This window comes from Phaenicophaeus curvirostris, chromosome 14 (assembly GCF_032191515.1).
Source record: "Phaenicophaeus curvirostris isolate KB17595 chromosome 14, BPBGC_Pcur_1.0, whole genome shotgun sequence".
In the NCBI taxonomy this organism is placed as follows: Eukaryota; Metazoa; Chordata; class Aves; order Cuculiformes; family Cuculidae; genus Phaenicophaeus; species Phaenicophaeus curvirostris.
In genome coordinates this window covers 9,497,472-9,519,426 of record NC_091405.1, presented here as the reverse complement: position 1 = coordinate 9,519,426, position 21,955 = coordinate 9,497,472, and the positions used below count along the sequence as shown (strand labels likewise).

Below are 21,955 nucleotides of genomic sequence, written 5' to 3'. Positions count from 1 at the left end.
CCGCGGCCACCGTGATGCAACCGCGCCGGGGGAGGAGGCGGGGGGAGCGGCCCCGGGCAGGGGGGCTCGGCGGAGCCCGGCTCGGCGGCTGATGCGGCCCCCCCACCCCTCCTCCGCGATGTTTTTCCGGAGGAGGAAGGAGGGAGAAGCGACGATGCGCGAAACGGAGCGGCGGGGCCGGGAGCCGGGCCGGGAGCGCGGGAGGTAGCGGAGCCAGGAGGGCAGGTAGGAGAGCGGGACGGGAGCGGGGAGGGGGGGGACCGGGCGGCATCCCCCGCGGGGGCATCGCCGGGAGCCGCTCCCGGACCCCGCCGCAGCGCTGGAGGCCGCGGGGATCGGGATGGAGAGGAGAGGGATGGAGAGGAGAGGGATGGAGAGGAGGAATGGAGAGCTCTCCCCCTGCCGGGCAGCCCTGGCGGGGAGAGGCTGCGCTCCCCTGCCCGCACCGCCCGGCCCCGAATCGAGATGACGCTGTTTTGCGGTATCAAACTCGATAACCCGTTTATCAACCCCAGATGTTGTCGTGTCCCCCCCCGGAGCGGAGCCTTAAAAACTGGTCCTTGTGCCTGTTAGCGGGTTTCTACGTGCTGAGGGACATGGTTTAGTGTTTGATAGGAATGGTTGGACTCGATGATCCGTGGGTCTCTTCCAACCTGGTGATTCTATGATTCTAAACCTGGAGGCCGGATATCACGCTTTGAATAAAGCCCACATTCTGCGATAAAAAGTATCACATTTTGTTTCATTTTAAAGCTTGCATGGTATGTAAATTTGTTTTTGTTTTTTCACATTAATATATTGCAAATGTGAGGATTGAACAGTAAGAAACCCCTTTGCCACATACAGTTCTTCGGTGTTTCCAGACATCTTGAGGAACGAGATCGCCAGAGCTTGTGTTAATTGTAAGACACATAATTTACTGGTCAACAACAAGAAGCCCTAATCCTGTGTGAATCTTCTTGCAAAGAGTCCCCGACAACATGAGGTTCCCTGTAGCATCAGGGCCCCGAACATGAGTGTTTTGCTGCAGTGCATCTCGGTGATGTAGATGAGGTCATAGAGAAGAGAGGAATATTTCTGAAGTCAGTACAAGTGTAGGACATGGGTGAATCACACTCAGCATCCCTGTAGACTGCAGGCTGTAGATGATAATATAATCACACATTAATGGGCCTGAATTCCTATTGATTCTTCTTATGGAACTGTCTTTAGGAGCACTTCTTTTTTAAAAGCCTTTACTGCTGACCATTATCTGCTCATAAAAATATTTTTATTCATAGTCTGCATATATCATCCTTTGGCACAAACTGGCTGCTGTTTCTACCTGTAACAAGTGCTGGTTGTCCTCGTCTCTTCACTGTTTAGGTCTCTGTGACCCAGCTGGAGTGTTTGAATTATACTCATTAGGAACTTCATGCCTCACACTTTTAAGTGCTGGATTCAAACCTCAAACATGCATGTCTTCCTCGTGGGACCAAACCTCTTCTGTTTGCTTCTCTCCCTTGTCCTTGACATATTTTCATTGATTTTTTTCTTTTCACAATGGAGGAATAACTATTGTGCAAAGTTTTACCAGGCCGTAACTGGAGAGGGGAAAATGCCCACTTTTCTGGCTTCCATGAACTCTGATTTGCTTTCCATATGGGAGTTTTGAGACCTCCATCTTCTGTACAGGAAGATGTCACCAGCCTGGAAGCAGCATCTGTTAATCTCCCAGGAGTCCTTGGAGAGGAAGCACAGACAACAGAGGAAGCGAAAGGACTTAAAAGAAGACTTACAAACTGCCTCAAAAAAGACGTCTCCAGCAACTGTGAAGTGCTGGATATCTGCACTGACCTTCAGCTGTCTAGACTGTACTAATGAAGTTCAGGGAGGGTCTTGGAATGTGTGGAAGGAGCTGAGTGAACAGGATGGCTCTGCAGAGCTGTGGCCTCCCAGAAGACTTAGCAGTTCTCCTAAAACGTACTGCTAGTGCCTTGCTTCTGTGGCTCTTTGCCATCACACCTTTTTGCTTCTTTTCTGGTCTTCCTCTATGGCTGTGTCCAGTCCTGCTTCTCCATCTGTCTTTTCTATGCAGGAGCAGAGGAAATAATGGAGACAATAATAACTTCTTGTGTGAATTTACAGATCACAGTTAGCATTAGGATTGTCGGCAGAGTAGGTTTTATGTTTGGACAGTCCAGGAATCTTTATCCTGCTTTCTCATGGTCACAGGGGCTGCAGGAGCAACCAAAGGTAGCAAAAATGGATCTCATCTTCAGACCTGATAATCAATTAGAGTAGCAGAAACCCATCATCCTCTCTGGTTTCTCCGGAGTGGCTGAAGAACTGACACAGCCGGCTGGATGCTGCTGTGGCAGAGGGCTGGATGACGGCTGGGGTAGGGGAAGGCGCTAATGTCTCTGGTAGCCCTGGCACACTCACCTGGTCTGAAATGTGGCTGCTCCACACTGTGTGCATCATCTTCTGTCAGCGACAACTGCCCCATCACCGTGTAGGATGTGTCCCAGCTGGGCTGTCCTTGGTGAGAGCAGATGGAGCTTAGACACACACAATCTTTCTGGTTTCTGATGTCCTGACGACAACCTCTGGGAAATACCCAGGAATGCTGGATTAACAAAAGGGAATTTTTAACTCGTAGTGTTTTAGTGAAGACCGTTGTGCTGAAACCAGACTCGGTGGGGGCTTTGCTTCTGACTTCATCCCTGGAGGAGGTGTTCTGTCAGCCCTGCTCACCACCGAGGATTTCATTAACCGTTAACCCCCCGACCCCAAATCAATGCAAAGCAGCCCTGCAGCATCATGCACGGTTCAAGAGGTGCCAGCTGCAGGCCAGGCAGGTTTGAGCTCAGGTAGCTTCATCTGCGGGTGAGCAAGATGAGATGATGACCGGGCTTCTCGCTGCACCTCGATGCACACACAGCGCCCCCTCTGCACAGTTTGTCATCGCTTTATCATAGAATCATAGAATCACCAGGTTGGAAGAGACCCACCGGATCATCGAGTCCAACCATTCCTATCAATCACTAAACCATGTCCCTCAGCGCCTTGTCTACCGTCCCTTAAACACCTCCAGGGGAGGTGACTCAACCCCCTCCCTGGGCAGCCTCTGCCAGTGCCCAATGAGTAAAGGTAAAGAACAAGATTCCTACTTTTCCTACTTAACTGAAGAGGGAGAGGATGAACTTTTTGTTAGTGTACAGTAGTGGCAGTGAGTAGGACCAAATTCTTACCATACAAAAAGGTATAAAATCCTGGTCTTGGTGAGATGCTAAGTTTTCTGATTCTCTCCAGTGAGTGTCTGCAATGGAGTTGTAGGACTGAAAGGCATTTAATGCTTTCTGAGCAGAGATGGGAACTGACAGCTGAGTATCCCTCAGGGTCTGTGTTTGTGAGAGGTCACGTCTGTCTTGAATGGGGCCCTGGCTGCCACCCTTATCTATAATGAAGCAAACTGGGGTAAAACTTAAAAATAAAAAAGAAGTATGAATGCGTAAAAACAAATTTGGGATCCTAGATAAATTCTGAATATGGGCATGAGATGGTTAAATAAATTGGTTTAGATCCAGAGAAAACTTAACTCAGATGAGAAAGACGGGGACAGGCTTTTTAGCAGGGCCTGTAGCAGCAGGACAACTACATTTTTGGTTATGATGTTTTACGATGGGGTTGGTGCAACACTGGCACAGGTTGTATAGGGAGGTGGTAGGAAAATGGAAATATTCGAGACCAGGCTGGGCAGGGCTTTGAGGAGCCTGATCTGCTTGAAGATGTCCCTGCTCACTGCAGGGACTGGGCTGTCCTTGGTGAGGGCAGATGGAGCTCTGACACATGCACAGAGGCTTGCAGGTTTCTGCTGTCCCGACCACAACCTCTGGGAGACACCCGGGCGTGCTGGATTAACGAAGGGATTTTTTTAACTCGTGGTGTTTGAGCGAAGAGACGGGACTCCTCGAATCCTGTGTTCAGTTCTGGGCCCCTCACCACAAGAAGGATGTTGAGGCTCTGGAGCGAGTCCAGAGAAGAGCAACGAAGCTGGTGAGGGGGCTGGAGAACAGGCCTTGTGAGGAACGGCTGAGAGAGCTGGGGGTGTTTAGCCTGGAGAAGAGGAGGCTGAGGGGAGACCTCATTGCTCTCTACAACTACATGAAAGGAGGTTGTGGAGAGGAGGGAGCTGGGCTCTTCTCCCCAGTGACAGGGGACAGGACGAGAGGGAATGGCCTCAGGCTCTACCAGGGGAGGTTCAGGCTGACTATTAGGAAAACATATTTCCCAGAAAGGGTCACTGGGCTCCGCCGGTGCCGGGCTGGCGGCGGGGGCGCCGTGGCCCGGCCCCGCGGAGGCTCTGCCGCCCCGCCCCGCCGCCTCCATCGCTGCCTCCTGCCGGCATTTCCTGCCGGGGCCGGGGAGCCCCGGGGCGAGGCCGCCGGCCCTGCTCGCCCTGCTCGCCCTTCCTCCCCTCCTCGCCCGCGGGGCCGCCGCGGGGGCTGCCGCTCGCGGGGTTTGTTCTCGCTTTGCTTTCGTTCCCCCTTTGTTTTGTGGTTGGTTTTCTTTCACCTCCCGTCTTGCCGTTGCGAGGGGGCGGGGGGGCGGTGGGAAAGGGAACGAGCGCATCCCCGGCCGCCTCGGGTTTTGTGGCTCTGAAGGGGCTGGTAAACGTCTCGCTTTGGTTTTTGTTGCAGAAGCGGTCATGGAGGGGACCAGGCAGAGCAGGATCTGTCGGCCACACAAGATAAGTGAATCCTCAAAGGTTTGTACGCTCGGTGTTGCCTGAACAAGTTACAGAAAGAACAATAAGTGGGGTAAAGGCTCTGCCTTTGATGGGCTGGTTTGAGGGGATGTGAATATTCTGTGTTGGTAAGAAGAAACTGTGTTTTTAAGAAGAGGTTTTGTTTTTAAGAAGAGATGTGGAAACGGGGCTCTTACCTGCTCAGGGGTTTCTGATAGAAGAAGTTGCTACCTAATGATTTTTTTTTTTAAAAAAAGAAAGCAGTAGCAGCAAGTGGGCATCTGCTCATCGTGACTCATAACTTAAAAAAGAAACCCGCATCACCAGAGCACTGTTTTCTCTACAAAAACTCAGTCATTACATGCAATGTGTTTATTTTGTACTGAACCATCGCTTAAAATCCTAGTTGCAGAAGCAAAACGGGGCTTACTTTTTAGATTTAGTTTGTGTTTTGTACAAGACGGGAGCCTTCGTCCCGCAAACAGTACTTACTCCGGTGAACTCGAGATGTTTTCTTTGCGTGGCATCTGTCTGCACAAATACATTGATTTTAATTGGGAATCCATGGAAATCTGTCTTGGGTAGCTCTTTATGCAGGTCATCAGGATAATGACTCAAGTGTTAGCAGGTATTAGTATCAGTTGTTAATTATTACTTTAATTTTGTTTCACACTAGGGAAAACTGCTTTTCTGTTCTACTGAGAGTACTGGGTTACAGATGCTGCAGAGCAAGGACCTTGTACTGCAACAACAGCTAGAAACAAAAAACTTTTCAGTGCCCATGTCTGTATTAGCAAAGTTCAATGAGACATATCTCGTTTTCTTTTCCATCACTGACGATTAGTGAAGCTGCATTAACAGTCTGAAAGAAATTAGATCTTTGAATCTGAAAGAAGTTAAAACACTGCTCTAATACAATTGATAAAAGATAAGCAGGAGTAATTTTTAAATGCAACCCTACTAGTATAATCTTTCCCTGAGTGCTGATCCTGTGTAACATTTAAATGGTTTAGTCAGAATGTAATAATAAAGCACCACATTAAAAATTAATTAACTTGACAGCATTGTTTTATTTTCTTGCTTAGATAGCAGCTGTCACTATCTATTAAACTTAGAATTACTAGATAGTGCTAAAGCTGTTCTGCAGAACATAAATAGCTTGAGAAAGATGTTCGTGTTTAGTGTAAAATTAGTCTTGGTTTTGAAATGTGCAGCTGCTGTTATTTGCTCTCTGAATGAATGAACTTGCTAAGTGGCTGAAATATGTTAATGTATTTTGAGTCCATGCAATGCCATGCATAATGATTTTATGCTTGATTTCTGAAGTAGCAACAGTTCTGCATGGCAACAAGGATTTTGGGAGTACAAGTTGTCAGGTATATTTGCAGTCAGGATTACTCTGCAGGCTCGACAGCCGGATAAGTAAATAGGGGTCTCTGGCAAATCTTATATTCTGGTGTAATCTTATTATGTATGATGGTGGTATTAGAGAATATTAGTGAGATGATCAGCCAGTTTCCAGAGATGGAAGGGAATATGGTTTTGGTTTAATCCAATAACTGTCCCCCATGAATCAGTTTCAGAAGAGGGTGCTGCAAGACGTTAGTTATTGTCTGTTCATTCTCTGTCCTTCTCCACAGTTGCCACAAATGTGTGGTTTGTCCTTTGCCATATTTATTTATCTTCCTACCTCCTCCACCCCTTGGTGTCTGCTTCGGCTCCCATAGGGTATCATCATTGCTCAACCTAAGAAAAATGAAGATAAAAAACTTTACAGTCCTTAATCCCCATTTTTTTTCTGTTACGTATCTCTGGCAGTTTCATTGTTTGGTGGAAGTTACTATGCCATATATCCCCATTTAAGTTCAGAGATATGATGATGCAATGAGGCACATTAAAGAGTTCTGGTGCAGAAAACTTATAATTGTTATTGAAGCCTCTTCACTTTGATTGGTTTAACTCCATACACTTGAGTGTGGACAAAGTTACTCCAACCGAAGGCTTTTTTGGCAGCTTGGTCTCCATTGTTTAGAAAAGAGTTTAAGCAAAACTAAAGAGAAACCACTCGGGTAAACGTGGTTAAGAGCAGCACATTTGGGTCTCATCTACTGCCTGACGCTGTATCACCAACTGCGAACAGGCAGGCGTGGGAGGTCAGGCTCCCCTGGCTGGTATTAGCTCAGGATGACTGGCTGCCATCACGTCTGGACAGTGGTGAGCTGTGTCTGTTAATCCCGTTTATCTCATTGTATAAAAGTACTGTTACCAATATTGTGTTTGCAGGGTGCGCATCTAGAGTGAGAGCTGCATGCAAGGGAAAATAGTTGGCTCTAGGACTCGAACCTTTCCCATCCAGGTGGGCAGAGAGGTTGTCTCTATGATTTAACCAACCTATTAGTGGTTTAGCCAGACAACAATAATCATGTTCTTTCTGTTTGGGAAACTGTGAGAGCCAGGGATAGTTTGGGTTTCTAGGAGAAGCAGCTGTTTGGGGAAAGAAAGCCTCAGAGGCTTGAAAAGATCTCAGATCATCGGTGTGATTGTTTTCAACGTAGACATGGGCTGAGACACCCTGTCAGGGTGACGCTTGTGGGAGCGCAGTCTGAGGCTGTAGAACTGGGCAATACCCAGCCAGGGTCCTACAGCCAGAATTGTTCAGAGGTAACTTAAGTATGATACAGAGAATTGCTTCTTTTCCACCTCCTTTCATTTCTCCTACATGTTCTTACAGGCTCTGCAACTTTGCCTGTTTTGGATTTGGTAATTAAAGTTGTGTATTTGCATTTAACTTAACCATAACTTTTATTAAGGGAGATCACAGGGGAACTGACTGTACCATCAAGCATGCCGTTCCTCTGGAAGGGTGGTCCTAAAAGTTGCATCACTTGACATGCTGGGGTGATCAGACCCTTTGGTACGTGTTCTGCTGGACGTTTGAGGGATAACAAAACGTTCCCATTTTGGTTCTTAAGACTGTTTATGCAAGTTTGTGAGAGAGAGGCAAATACTGGTTACCTCAAAAGCTCTGCGGCATATACAGAGCTGGTGGGAAGAATGTTTGGACCAGAGAGATCCCAGAAGAGCACTTAATGGACATGTTCTGAGGGCATTTTCCCATTTCTTTAGAAGAAAAATATTTAGTTGTATTCATTAAAACCAAAAAACTACCTCTGCTTCTGGAAGCACACAGAAGTTTTATGGGAATAAGTTATCCACATGTGTGGCTTTGCACATAAATAAACAGCCATTATTTTTAATGCAGTGTGTGTGCCTGGAATAATACAGCAAGAAAGAAGGATTTTACCCTTAGAAATGCACAGTTCTGAAAAGATTTAAGACAGGGGAGCTGTCAAGTAAGCACTAACCCAAACAATACATGGGCTGAATGAAAATTTGGCGTCTAGCTTCATGTGTGTCTCCCACTCCAAATATTTAGCAAATAGCTTAGTTGAGAAGAAGTCTGTAAGGAGTTGTTCGAGGGACAAGTAAGAAAGGACGTGTCAGCAAGATGTCTCAAAGACAATGAGCGGAAGAGTCTCAGAAAATAGTGCCTGTATAAATCCTCAGGGATGAGGTTTGGGTGCAGTGTTACAGAGGATGTAGAAGTAAATTATAACAAAAAAGGGGAGTAGGAAGCACTAAAAGTCTGCACAGGCCTTTCAAAGTGAAGGTGAGGAGTCTTGTCCATGTGATGTTGATTGCCAACTGTTTCATGGCAAAATTTATTATAACTGTGCCACTCTCGTATATGACTGCATCTAATGGGAAAATGCTTTGTGCGCACTGAAATTGGTGAAGGTAACATCTGTATGATTCTGTTTGTTTATTCCAGGTATACAGGTGGGATGACCACTCTAGTCTCGTTCTTCAGAGCCTGAATGAGCAGAGGCACCGAGGCCTCTTCTGTGACATTGTCCTTGTGGTGGATGAGCAGAGAGTCCCAGCTCATCGGAATCTTCTCGCTGTTTGCAGTGACTACTTCAACTCTATGTTCACCATCGGTATGCGAGAAGCCCACCAAAAAGAGGTTGAGCTTTTTGGAGCCTCCTATATTGGTCTGAAGGCCGTGGTGGATTTCCTTTATGGCAGTGAGCTATCTTTAGATGGGGGCAATATCGATTATGTGCTTGAAACAGCTCACCTGCTGCAGATCTGGAAGGTGGTCGACTTCTGTTGTGAGTATCTGGAGAATGAAGTCAGCGAGGAGAACTATTTGTACCTGCAGGAGCTAGCCTCGATTTACAACCTGAAGCGCCTTGACTCCTACATTGATTCTTTCATCTTGCAGAACTTTGGCACGCTGTCTTTCACCCCAGACTTCCTGCAGAACATTTCCTTGCAGAAGTTATGCCAATACCTGGACAGCAGCAATGTGCAGCAGGAGTGTGAGCACGACCTGCTGCAGGCTGCCTTGCAGTGGCTTACCCAGTACCCAGAAAGGGAGAATGAGGCTTACCGGGTTCTGGATAACATACATTTTCCCTTGATACCCAAAAGTGATCTCCTCCATCGAGTCAAGCCTGCTGTCTGCTCTCTTCTTCCCAAAGAAGCAAACTGTGAGGGGTTCATAGAGGAAGCGGTGAACTATCATAATAATGTCACAGCTCAGCCAGTGCTGCAAAACAAACGGACAGCCCTGCGGACCTGTGAGGAAAGGCTCCTCTTTGTGGGTGGGGAGGTTTCTGAGCGGTGCCTGGAACTGAGCGATGATACCTGCTTCTTGGACACCAGAAAGGGGCAGTGGGTAGCAGAAACCCCTCTCCCAGCCAGACGAAGTCACCACTGTGTTGCAGTCTTGGGAGGCTTCATCTTCATAGCTGGAGGCAGCTTTTCAAGAGACAATGGAGGGGATGCAGCTTCCAATCTCCTATATAGGTATGATCCCCGCTGTAACCAGTGGATAAAGGTGAGACTTAAGCTGTATTATTTCTGTTTAAAGTCCTTAATGTTTAGAGTATTTTCTTCTCTTTGGTGGAAGGACAGGGCTTGTTAGAATAACCAACGTAGCAACGCTTGCAAATGGAAAGTGGAGTTGAAAAAGCAGCTGCTTGAGTCCTTCGTGGGAATGCTTAAGTTATACACACAGCAAAAGAGTTCGGGGCAGATTTTCAGCTTCACTTGGGAACTAGATGTCTCATCTGTGAAATTCCTGGTCAGCATCCACTGCAACTCTTTAGATCACTTTTGAGAATAATGCTAGAATGGATTTAGAAACGCAATTACATAGTTGATCTTTCTCAAGCAGCAGCACATACAAACAAATAAAAAATGGATCTGATATTAAAAGAAAATAACTCTAGCACTTGTCAAATGTCTCTGTGCTAAATGTCTCTTAGGACAAGCTGTTTACTTCCAGTCCTGCTGTAAAACCCTGCAGCCAGTGCAGGACCTATAAAATTTTGTGCCGTTCCCGCAGTTTGAACCAGTTGTCCTGAGTGGTTCAGTTGTGTTTCTGAGTGATTCCAATTTAAGTTTCTTGCAGAGTTTTGGAAGGAGGTCCATGTAATGCAAACCATTATAAGGTGACCTGTCCCTTAAATCCTTTTTGTAGTCCCCCTTTTTTGAAAAGGAGTGCTAGTAACATACTACTACAGAAAACCAAAAGTATTTATAATAGATGAAAACCTGTTGCTCTCCTTTCAAATAAACAGGAAGAAGCAAAATCTGTCCTCAGACATGAATATACATTCAGTCAGCTTGCTTACCAGATGTTTGAAGATGTCAGCCTATTGGTTTTTTTGACAGGTCGCCTCCATGAGACAACGCCGTGTAGATTTCTACCTGGGAGCTATTGCTGACATGCTGGTAGCAGTTGGTGGCAGGAATGAAAATGGGGCACTTTCTTCAGTGGAGACGTACAGCCCTCAGAAGGATTCGTGGTCCTACATAGCTGGCTTACCAAGGTAATAGAGATGTTTGGAAAGATATCTCATGTCTGAAGAATGGTAGTAGAGAGAGCTTGTGTGACTTCAGTTGAGGAGTGGATATCCCTAGGAGGGAGGCAAGGGGATATGTAACCAACATGGTATCAGCAAGTAACAAACTCTATCAGCATTTGGTATTTGAGCAACCATGTCTCCCAGGCAACGTGTCAGCTTGAATGATTTTAATTTTTGTCCTGAGAGATGTCTGAAGGATGGGAGGAAAAACTCTTGTAATTTCATTCTACAATTCTTAAAATGTTTTTCCTGAGGTCACTTGGAATCAAGTCTTTTCAGAGGCACTGTTTAAATCTTGGTCAGAGATTGGTTACTTTATCTCCGTGTTATGATTATTTTCTTTGCAAAGTGTTTCTCTTTATTTGACTGCTCGGGCTGGCTGTTGCAGATAAACCACGTTTACCTGTATTGCAAATACAGATAACCCCAGGCACATGTGGTTTCTCTTTCTCTCAGTCCAAGTTAAAACTTGGCTGCTCTGTCTTTCAGAAGCTTTAATACTGCAGCACATGGCATTGCTCCTATCTTGAATCAATGTTTGAGCAGTGACTTCATTAAGAATGGCCCGGTAGCATTTAATTTGCAAACAGCTTTTCAGAGTTAGCAATATTTTATGTTCATGGAAATTACAGGAGTGATGTACGAATGGTGTTCTCATGATGTCCAAAAGCTGCAACTTCAGCAGCAGTGCTTGCTTTCTTAGTGGCAGCATGAAAAAGATACTTGCAATTTGATTTGAGAGTTCAGGTTTTTTTTCCCCTTATTCCCTTAGCTGCTGAGCCATAGGCAGCCAGTGAAGGCACAGAAGCCTGTTGCCCAATTCTATTTTGGGCAGGTGCTGCAATGCGAGTCTGATCCAGTCTAACAGCTGGCCTCGAGTGCTCTTCAGAAGCAGGATGCTTTTTTCTGTTTTATTTCTGCTTACATCGACAGATGTAGCAGTTGAAGCTAAACACCACAATCTTTCCTGGTAAGCTGTGTTTGAGAGTGTCTTCAGTTCCTGAGCCCTTCTGTTAATTGGAATGACCTGTGAGATCTCAGTAACAGCTCAGAGAAATTGTAGCAAAGGGTGGGTTTTTGCCTTTATTTTTAACATTTCTCAAAGAAACGTAGCTGTGACCTGACTGCCTTGTATGATGTTAAAAAGCTGCTTGCCTTAGAACAGGTATGGGTCTGTTTTTCCCAACGTGTAAGTGGTCCAGGGGAAGCTTGCAGACTGCAAGCTGTCTGAAAAGGAGCAGTTTTTCTGTGTGTTCCTACTGCTACCAATGTGTTGACTTTGAGAATTTTTCAGCTGCAGCATTTAAAAGTGAACCTTGACATGGGAGGGTGTTAAATTTTTTATTAGATTGCCTTGCTCAGCCACTTGCACCAGGCAAAAGTCTCCCTATGGGACAGACGCCACTTAGATGGACTGATATAATTTAGGTTGCTAAACTGCAGCGTCAGGCTATAATGGAGTGACTACTGAAGTTATTGCTGCATCCCAAAGAAAGAGTTCTGCATCCTCTCCTCCTGTCTGCTCTACCTTGCTTGTCCCATGCTAACTGTCCCTTGTGCCAGCTCAGATATTTGTGCAGCTGCATAGTGAACGGTTTCCCACCGTAGCTGCTCTCTTGCATGTTAATGTGTCTTCAGTTAGATCTTAATGGACACAACACCTTCAGATTTTCTGTCTTTTCAGCCCTCTTTCTTTTTTTGGAGAACTGTTGTGTTGTCTATATATTGTTTGCAACAACCATTTTTCTGCACAGAAGGAATAAAGTTAGGAAGAGCTTTATGCAGATTGCAAAAGGCAAACATGGGCACAGAGGTGGACAACAGGAAGAAACTTTTCTGACTGTGGGGACAAATGCACATGGCTTGTGTTCAGAGAGAGATGTGGCTCTGGCAGGTGTTTGTGGCTGCTGGAAGGAATCTGGGCAGTCCTTTCCTGACATACTTCAGATGGATTTGCTGATGGTGGAGGGAGGTTGAGAGATAAATTTGTGCTCCATTGAAGACTAAAAGAAAGCATGATTGTTATTATTTTTCCTGTGTATTCCTATCTTCCCTTCAGCACATCCTTCATCTGATCAGTTTTCCTCCCCACCGTATGCTTCTGTTCCTCAAACTGATTTTAGTTACTATTTTATCCAAATAACATCTTCCCCAGCCCTATTCTAGCAATGATTGTTTTGCCTCATGTAGAGGAAATCAGAATTTCCAATCGGCTGCTTCCTGATTGCCTGATCAGGCACCATGTCCCAACATAGGTGCCTTGTTTTCTGCATTTTTCTGTCTTCTTCCCTCTAAAGAGAAAGCACACAAATTTTCTGGTCCTCTTGGATGCATGGCTGCCAGAATTAGGCCCCCTGTTCACAGCTTTGGTGTTGTTTCTGACTGCTCTAAGCCAGCAAGTGCCTGGAAAGCTATACCCTGGAGTGATAGGTGCATGTTTAGGTCATTCTGGGGTGTAGGCTTGTGTAGTTCCATTTGAGCTGTGTGGGGTTGGACTCTCACAGTTATTTGTTAATGCTTCTGCTCTGAACATGCAGAAAATGGCTGTATTGTTTTTCTTCCCAAGGGTTATAGCTTGCCATGTGTGTAGAGATTTTCAGGGGAAAGGCAGTGGTGGTGTCCTTAAATACCCGTGCCTTCTGTCTGCTGCCAAATGCTGTGTCCATCTTGCTGTACAACAGGAGCAGTCACGCTCCTCTAAGGAAGCTCTTTTTTATCTCTTCTTCCCTCCCACCCCTTACCCATCCCAGTGCGGTCAAAACAGCACGTCATTTTCCCTAACCAGTTTCGTGGAAGGAGCTGAGCTGTTTTGACTGAAATAATGCTGTCTTGCTGGAGAAGGAAGCATATTGTCTTGAGGCAGATGCTTAATGTGGAAAACTTAAGCCAAGCCATCTAAAGGGTGGCTCTGGTCCAAGTTTGCTACAAGTTAATTTTGCCTGACTCTCATTAGGATCCTTCGTTGTGGGATACCTTTCCCATTCTTCAGAGAGGTCCTGTGCTTTTTTTCACCATTTTCCCAGGCTCCTGGGAGCAGTTGCTGCCATAGTTTCTAGCCCAGAAGGGATCAGCAGTGGCTGACAAGGTTGGCAGAGCAGAATTTGGTGCAATGTGTTCTCACCTTGAATAGACCATGAAAAAGTCTGCTACAGACAACAGTGAAATTAATTGAGTGGCCCTAGGTTAAAGTTTGGCAGAAGAAATGAAGGCAGTTGCATGAGGAAATGTGTTGGAACAGGTTAACGAACGACGGTATCTGCTCTACCAGTTGTGTCATGAATAATCTTACAGGGCTGCAACAGGTGGACACTGAGATTCACAGCAACCATGGCTCGCCTGGACTTTGGTTGGACTAGGCGATTCCCAGAACTTTATTAATTTAGGTCAAGTGTTTTTCCGTTTAAGAAAATAAATGGTAGATTTTCTAGCATTTACTGAATAGTGTTACTGTGTCAGAAGTTGTAAGTTTGCAGCAGTGTATCTAGGTAGGTTATTCAAAATTGGCAGCGAGCTTTAGCAGATGTTCTGAATTGAAGCTTCATTCTCCTTAATGCCTCTAACTTTTTCTGGCCACTCTAATAGCTAATGCTGCCAAAATGCTTGAAGCTTTCTGTTGGAGTCTGTCTGGGTCCTCTGTATTGAAGTGTCCTGTTCTGTTGCATATTTAGCAGTGCCCCCATTTAAACTCCAGAACTTGCAGAAAAGATTCTTATTGATTGTGTTTAATTTGTGCATTGCATTTCATGCAGTTTTTGATTAATATGAAGAAAGGTATGTGCAATTTTGAATGAGCTTTTCAGAAGTCAGGCAAATTGAAACACCTCTAGTGTATTTCAACGGGTAATCTCCCTGTATTGGAAAATAACAAATTGATGGTTGATTTGATGCTTCAGATATGATTGCCTCTTTCAAATTACTCTTGCAGCTATTGCTGTTTGCTACACATGCCTTTTGACCAAGGAAAAGAGAAAAGTGTCAGTGTTTTTTCTGTAGCTGTCTGTGCTAGACTGCTTGCATGTGCTTGAAAGAAAATGTTGATTGCTTGCATACCTGTAGAGAATTCCATTTTTCAGTTTGCGTAGGGAAACATTTAACCTACTTCTCTGAAAGTCACTGAAATTCTTCTTAACTTAGTCTTTTTTTTTCCTTCTGAACTGTAATGTGATTGCTGTCAGCAGTACAAAAACCCCAGGCTTTGTGTTGGATTCAATGTCCTTTCACTCTTCTCTTTCTGACTCCTCAAAAGCTGTTAACTGGCACTACTTCCACAGTGGAGTGCACTTCACGTCCTCCAGGTAGCTTGCTGGTTAGATGTGGGTTTAAAATCAAGTGCAATTTCAGAAAGGAAATGAATTCAAGCATCCATCCTACTTCCAAGATAGGTAGTCTATGTTTTAAGACCCATTCCTGTGTATATAGAGCAGCAATCACTCTAGCAACCAGACTGGGTGCTGCTGGAGACATATGCTCCCAGTTCTTGTCCATAACAGACCATAAATGAGGTAAAGCAGCATCTGTATACACTACACCTTCCATAGCATTTCTGGCAGGTGCAAAAGCTGGAGTGTACGTGCTTGGGATATTTCACATCAAACAGAAGTACTGTACATGATTTATGTGTTTCCATGGTTAGGCAGATTGTGATCTGTGGAATTACTGAGTTATTTTTTTTGATACAGTCTCATAACTGTGCCTTAGCCCTCTCTTTCCTTCCTTCTTTCTTTTTCCTGAGTGGTTAAGAAGTATGGTACTGCAGTTATTTCTTCAGCATCTCCAGGGATGGTGCTGCAGCCTTTACAGTTGCAAGGTCTGTCTTAGCCACTCGGCATTCTTAGGCCAAGTGTGTCAAGAATCCTTCTGTTTCTTGGGGCAGGATATTAAAATATCTGATTCAGACACTGGTCAGAAGCCTCGTTAGGCATCTAGAATAATAAACATCTTTAGCTTTTCTCAGAAGTATCGTGCTTTCAGGGTAAATGTGGGTTTTCTTTTCTATTTTACCTTTTCCCTTGGCACAAAAGTGCTCGGCATTTACATATGTGGAAGAAGTTATGATACCATTTGTGAGCTGAGACAAACTATTACCACGCAAAATAAAAGCAACTCAAGGTTTTGTCTGCATTGAGTTTTGAGCGTGTTCAAGCATGGTTCAAAAACATTCCAAGCTAAAGTAATGTTAACATAGGTTTGTCTGCCATAGAGGCTGGGTTGTCTTGAGTCCTTGACTGCAAAGGATGGTAACAGAGGCTCATGAGTGCAGCATGATGACTATATTGCTCTGCAGCCCTATGGGTATTAAATCGGTCAGGCTCTTTGTAGCAGTGTGTAAGGCAGTTTGCTGTGGCTGGTGCTGCAGCTGCACCTTTAGACATCCCCCTGCCTGAGAAAAGAAAAAAAGGCATGTGCAGGAAGGCTATGTTCAAAGAAGTCGAGGCTGTCCCTCACCTTAGCATCCCACTTCAAAGAGCTCAGAAGGGTTTGGTCAGAAATATCCTAGTGTGAACTTAAGAACAGCCTCAAGAATTAGGTTTGTAGTGGCTTTATTATAGCTGATCAAAGGGGTTTTCTCTGTGCCCTGTGGAAGCAGCATGCATGATGTTGGTTTCTGTTACCTCATTTTGACTTATTTCAAATGTGGACTCCGATCTATGATTGACTGAGCTCTGTTGCCTTGTCTGGGGTGACCAAAGAAGTTATTACCTGTATAGCAGAAGTAGTAGAACAGATAAATATCTCATTAAAAGAATGCTACATGTGTCATGACTGCAAATAAACTGGGCTGTCAACACTGGTGGGTAAGAATTGTGATTCATGATCCTGAAGCTGTGGAAGGTGAAGGCAGCAGTAGTTTTCTTGTCCTTTTTTATTGGTTAGTTTCTTCTGATAAGTCTTGAGAGGTATGGTTATTTCCTCTTTCTGTCATAGAAAACCCTTGCTGAGATGTGGATTTTTAACTCTCTGGCCCTCTCAGACTGATGCAACCCAAGCACTGGTGTGGGAAAATGGGAGTGAAGGCCATGCCAACTAGAGCAGGATGGGTTACCTCTGTTGTATGACACGTTGCAGGGGATGCCTTAAAAAGCAGTTGTCGTACTTTAGGGCTCTGTAGCGACCAGCTAGGAACAGGATGCCTTGAGAAGTCATTGTCATACAGAGTTAGCACTCTGCAGCACAGGGTAAAGTGGTATGAATAAGAAGACTTACTGGGTGATAACAGGACTAGGAATTCTTTTGTCTTCAGTTACTGTTTATTTTCTTTTTCAGTACCTGTTCTCGTCTAATGCTTGTGTATCTTGATAAAATCCAAAAGTATGAAGTCAAATAATTGGTTTTGCCTGTCCTAGGTTTACCTATGGCCATGCTGGAACAGTCTACAAGGAATTTGTGTACATTTCAGGAGGACATGATTACCAAATCGGCCCCTATAGAAAAAACCTGCTGTGTTACGATTACCGCACAGATGTTTGGGAAGAGAAGAGGCCAATGATCACTGCCCGAGGGTGGCACAGCATGTGCACCTTACAGGACAACATCTACTCCATCGGTGGCAGTGATGACAACATAGAAACCATGGCTCGTTTTGACATTCTGAGTGTGGAGTCTTACAGCCCTCAATGTAACCAGTGGACCAGAGTTGCTCCCCTGTTGCAAGCAAACAGTGAGTCAGGGGTGGCAGTTTGGGAAGGCAAGATTTATATACTTGGAGGCTACAGCTGGGAAGAAACAGTCTTCTCCAAAACAGTCCAGGTTTATGATAAGGAGAAAAATAAGTGGTACAAAGGAACTGACTTACCCAAAGCGATTGCTGGTGTGTCTGCATGTGTCTGTGCGTTGAAACCCAAAACAGAGGATAAAAAGAAAAAGACAAAAACAAAAAAACATCAAGATCGAGGAAGATGACTACTTCTGGATAACCACCTTTTGACGGTGGACTCCAAAAGGACCTTGTATTGAATCATTTTTATCTAACCTTGGGGTTTTTTTTTTCCTTTTTAAATGGGTGGGGAAAGGCATTTTTTGAAGTCTCATAAAATGTACAGTTGAATGTGGGTTTTGGATTAAGCTCATGTTTAAGGTGAAAAAAACAAAAGAAACCAAAAAACCTCCTATTATATAAACGGTGATATGGCAAGAGAGGGTATGCTGCTCTTCTGAATGTTAAGGCTTCGTTTTTTACCGCTGTGGTTTATGGCATTTCCACATATATTGTATTATATTGACAGTCTCAAAATAAGGTTGAACCTGTGGCTGAGATATCAAGAAGGAGGCAGAGTAGTAAGTGTCTGGTTTGAAGTTACATAGCAGTTCAAAGGAGTTCAGAAGCAACTGCTAAGGAAAGCTGAAACACATCTTCAACGTATATCTTGATTTTTGTAATGCTAAATTTCATTCACAATACATTCTTCTGTTGTTAGTATCAGATTTCTGGAATACATAGGTGTTCAAAGAGAATATTGCTTTTGGTGAATGCAGGTCAGATCAGTCTGAAGAGCAAGTAACTCTACTGTACTCTTAAGATTAAGACCGTACCGTGTGGCTAAAGAATAGATAAGATTGACGTGGGCTTGATTCCATAGCCCTGTGAACTTTGAAATCTGGAAAAGGTGAGATGACATTTGTTTCCTTTGTTGTGGCATTTCCCATATTTGAGCACAATAGCAAGTTTTTCTTGGGCTTTAAAACACCTCAGAATAAGGAAAAAATCTCTTGAAGAACTTAAAATATTTGAGGATTTTAATGGAAACCATACAGCTTGCCTTGGGCTTCAAAGCAAATGGAACTGATAGAGCTCACTGCAAGTTTGGAGTTTGCTGAATGGGATAAAGGTGGGGAGAAAGGGCAGGAGGATCCTTCAGGTGAAGTTGGAACAAGATGTCCCTCCCCAGTCCTACCAGGCTGCAGAAGCTGCGATCCACTTCATTTAACTCAAACCTCACAGTGGTCACAGCCAGTAGTCAGTGTGAGCAGGAGCCCATACTGAACTTGTTTGCTGTCAAAAAGCTTATTAGCCCAGGGTGATTAATTGTGGTTCAGTAATCCTGGAGAACACCAACTTGGTTTTTTTCACCTGAGGTAATAGCTCACACTTTGGGGTTTTTTTCCAAGTTGAAATCTTTTTTTGTGGAATTAGCTTTTTCTGATGGATTTGGCAGGGACTTGAAGCCACAGCTTACCATGCATGCAACCAAACACCTTCCCCAGTGGGACAGAAGAAACCCAACATACGCTAAAGGTGGTGTTTGGGATCCAGACGCTGGGACTGAACTGAAACCCATCCATTAGATCCTCTGTGTCACACTATCGTCTGCATACCAAGCAGAGAGATTTCTGACCCAAGCGTTAGTCCATCCTCTACAAACACAGCTGATTCTGCTGCAGATATTAAAATTCCCCGACTGTCTGGCCAGCTTTCAGGCATTCACCCTGGGGCATTTTACAAATGCACCTCTGATTTGCAAGAAGTCGATCACCAGCAATCTGATACAAGCGCTTCAGTTACTGTAATAATGCCAGGCCACAGATTAACATTCCTTCTTCCCAAAATAAATTTTTACAAAGTTTTTAAAAACAACTTTTGTACTTTTTTATAACACATTTTGCTAACTCAGTCTCTTGTTTGCCATATATGATATTATTTATTACAGAAGTTCCTGCTCTGTAATTGTGACCCCGTTGTTGCCGTGAGGAACTCATCATTTGGTGGATCTTTTAGTCTTTGTGTAGTTGGTTGAGATGCGGTGCAGCTGTGGGAGCAGCATTGATGACATTCTCAGCATTGTCAGGCTGTCAGCTACAGTTGTGGTGATTGTACAGCCTCTTCCCCAAAAGCCCAGCTTGGCAGACCAGCTAATACACATTCTTTATTTTCAGCTATTGGTAATCTGCTGAGGGGATTTCAAGGGCTTTGGTTTGAAGTTCTGCTGGGAACTGTCAATTGTTGCTGTTATTTCTTCCTTGGTCCTCCTTTCACATCTCCCTTATGCACTGTAACCAAGTATTTCATATTTGCCTTTTATTTTTTTCCATCTGGTGTACATAAAGGTGATATCCTGCTTCCTTCCCCCCCCTTTTTTTTTCCCAACTATTTACCTCAGTAATTGGAAAACACTAAGAAAACATTTTTGCACTTAATTTCATTTGAAGCTCTTGTAAATTAAAGAAGTCTTTGATATATTACAAGACCATATTTGTGGGGAAACAGGTACCTCTGAATAAATTTCTGGACTGCAAGGAAGTTACAGGTTTCTTCTTCAGTGCTAAGAAAGGATTTAAAAAAAATAGTTGAAATTACTTTTGTGAAACTCCTCAAGGTTTTTTTGGTCTTTAAAAAAAAAAGCCTCAGGAGTTAGTATTTCATTTGTATTAATGGATTTGATTTCAGGCCTTTGTACACTGCATGAGGCAATGCTCTTTCTTTTTTTTTTAAAATCCTAAAAATAGCTAAATTGAAAAAAGCAAACCAAAACAAACAGTTTGGTTATGATGAACACATTAATGAGTTGTTTGGGGTTTTTTTTGTATCTGAAATCCTGGCTATGTTGACTGACAACTACTTCACTTCAGGGGACATTTTCATGTGTAAGTATAGAACAAAATTTTCAAAGAATTCTTTTGTTTCTGTTAATGTGTTGCTTGTTACTATATCCCACCTTTTAATGTGTTTATGTATTGCATTAATGTCTGGAAACAATAAATCCAGTTTAGAATATTGTATTCATTAGAGTCTGATTTGTGTATTGATTTAATTGAGGTTTTCCATTTTGATAAATTGGAAAGAATTAATTTTGCAATTATTTTTAGCTGGCACTGGTAATGATGGAAACATTGTAATAGGCAGAAGCTAAATGTAATAATACCAAGCAGAAATGTAATTTGTTTGACTAACTCACCTTTTCTGTATCATGCTCCAAACCAGACCATCAGAAATTACTTTTCACATTTTTTGCAACTGTGACAAAAGACCAAATCAAGTTTATATAGTGGTTTCAAAGATAGTGTTTCACGGGGAGCAGATAAATAGTTACAACCTCCTAACATTAAGTTTAGTTGCACAGGCAGAATGTAACCCCAGTACTCATCGAAGTAAGTTTTATTTTTCCCAGTCCATTTATTGTCCCTTCAAAAACAGGACGAGTATGGGACATCTCTCGTGTTACTAGAGGTCACTGGGGTGCTGTACCTGGTGTTGCTGTAAGCATTTTTCTATTATTAAAGGAACATATGGTTATCATTTGCACCTACAAGACCCATGGCAGTAAGCATTGCTAAAAGCATAGTCTGGCAGAGCACCCCTTGAATTTAGGATGATGTATACCCAGATGTGGCTTATCATCACTCAGGAAGCGTTAGTAGTCAGCACACAATGCTTGAAAAGAATTTAAACTCCCAAGTGCTGAATTGGTTTGGGAAATGGGTGTGCTGGAATTCTAAAAAAATGAAGGAGGGAAAACGTACCACATGAGCAGATTTCTAGTTTGAATTTTGAGGCCAGAGCAGCCCTCTTGGTGAGTAATGAAGATCGGCAGAGAAAAGGTGTGCTGCCTGGAACACTGATGTTTGATAGCATAAATCCCTCGAGATACCCTGAGGAAAAATTACACTATGGTGAGATGCTGTTGTTCTGATGGCTTGAGAAAGAAGCTGGAAATGTTTTGTTCTCGAGTTCAAATCTTGAAATCTTAAATTGAGAAAGAATGCGCCTGAGCATGTATTTCTCTGTAACAGAACAGGCTGCTTTCTTCCAAATACCAGTGATTTTTTGTGTGCTGTTCTGGATTGAGTATTCCTAAGCAACAGGGGTGTGGGGGGGGGGAAAGGTGTCTCATGTCTAGAGAATTTAAAGATCTACTTCAACCTTCAGTACTCTTCCTGGGAAGCAATTTAACTTGCAGAAATGAAGAGCAGGTTCTAATGGTGATTCTCCTTGCAGATACATATTAATGAAGCTCTGACGAGTGAGAATTATCTACAGAAGAAAAAGCAGCAAGTGTGACAGGCTCTATATTATTCTATTTCAGTTTTTTGTAATATTCTAGTTCTCACGAATGTAATGATGAGTGAGAAGCTCATTACACCTTCATGACCTTACAGCTTTGAGTTGTCTGATAGACAGTTGTCTGTGTCAGAGCAGATGTGCCCCCAGCCCAGATGGAGTTGCTCTGTCACTGTGCTGTGCAAGCAGGAGCACAGAGGAGCCCAGCTACCTACAGTTTCCTTCTCCTTTCTGGTAACTCCACTACTGTGTGGGAGACATACGGCCCAGCAGCAGGTTTGTTGACACCATATG

At 43.9% G+C, this 21,955-nt stretch overlaps 1 protein-coding gene across 2 annotated transcripts; it reads left to right on the top strand.

Moving 5' to 3' along the window:
- The first annotated feature begins 56 nt into the window (after positions 1–56).
- Positions 57–20,399, top strand: KLHL36 (kelch like family member 36). 2 transcript variants are annotated; one of them, XM_069868154.1, is made up of 5 exons: positions 57–225; positions 4,683–4,750; positions 8,562–9,635; positions 10,475–10,632; positions 17,013–20,399. In XM_069868154.1, exons 2-5 carry the CDS (start codon positions 4,691–4,693, stop codon positions 17,566–17,568), a joined length of 1,848 nt encoding a protein of 615 aa, XP_069724255.1. In that variant the 5' UTR covers positions 57–225; positions 4,683–4,690; the 3' UTR covers positions 17,569–20,399. The 2 variants fall into 2 exon arrangements, with proteins under 2 accessions (XP_069724255.1, XP_069724254.1); XM_069868153.1 differs by lacking the exon at positions 57–225 and adding an exon at positions 4,485–4,501.
- Positions 20,400–21,955: the final 1,556 nt, after the last annotated feature.

Coding starts and splice junctions, on each gene's coding strand:
- KLHL36 (XM_069868154.1), top strand. CDS start 4,691: ATGGAGGGGACCAGGCAGAGCAGGATCTGTCGGCCACACAAGATAAGT. Junction 4,751..8,561: donor AGATAAGTGAATCCTCAAAG/GTTTGTACGCTC, acceptor TGTTTATTCCAG/GTATACAGGTGGGATGACCA. Junction 9,636..10,474: donor GCTGTAACCAGTGGATAAAG/GTGAGACTTAAG, acceptor TTTTTTTGACAG/GTCGCCTCCATGAGACAACG.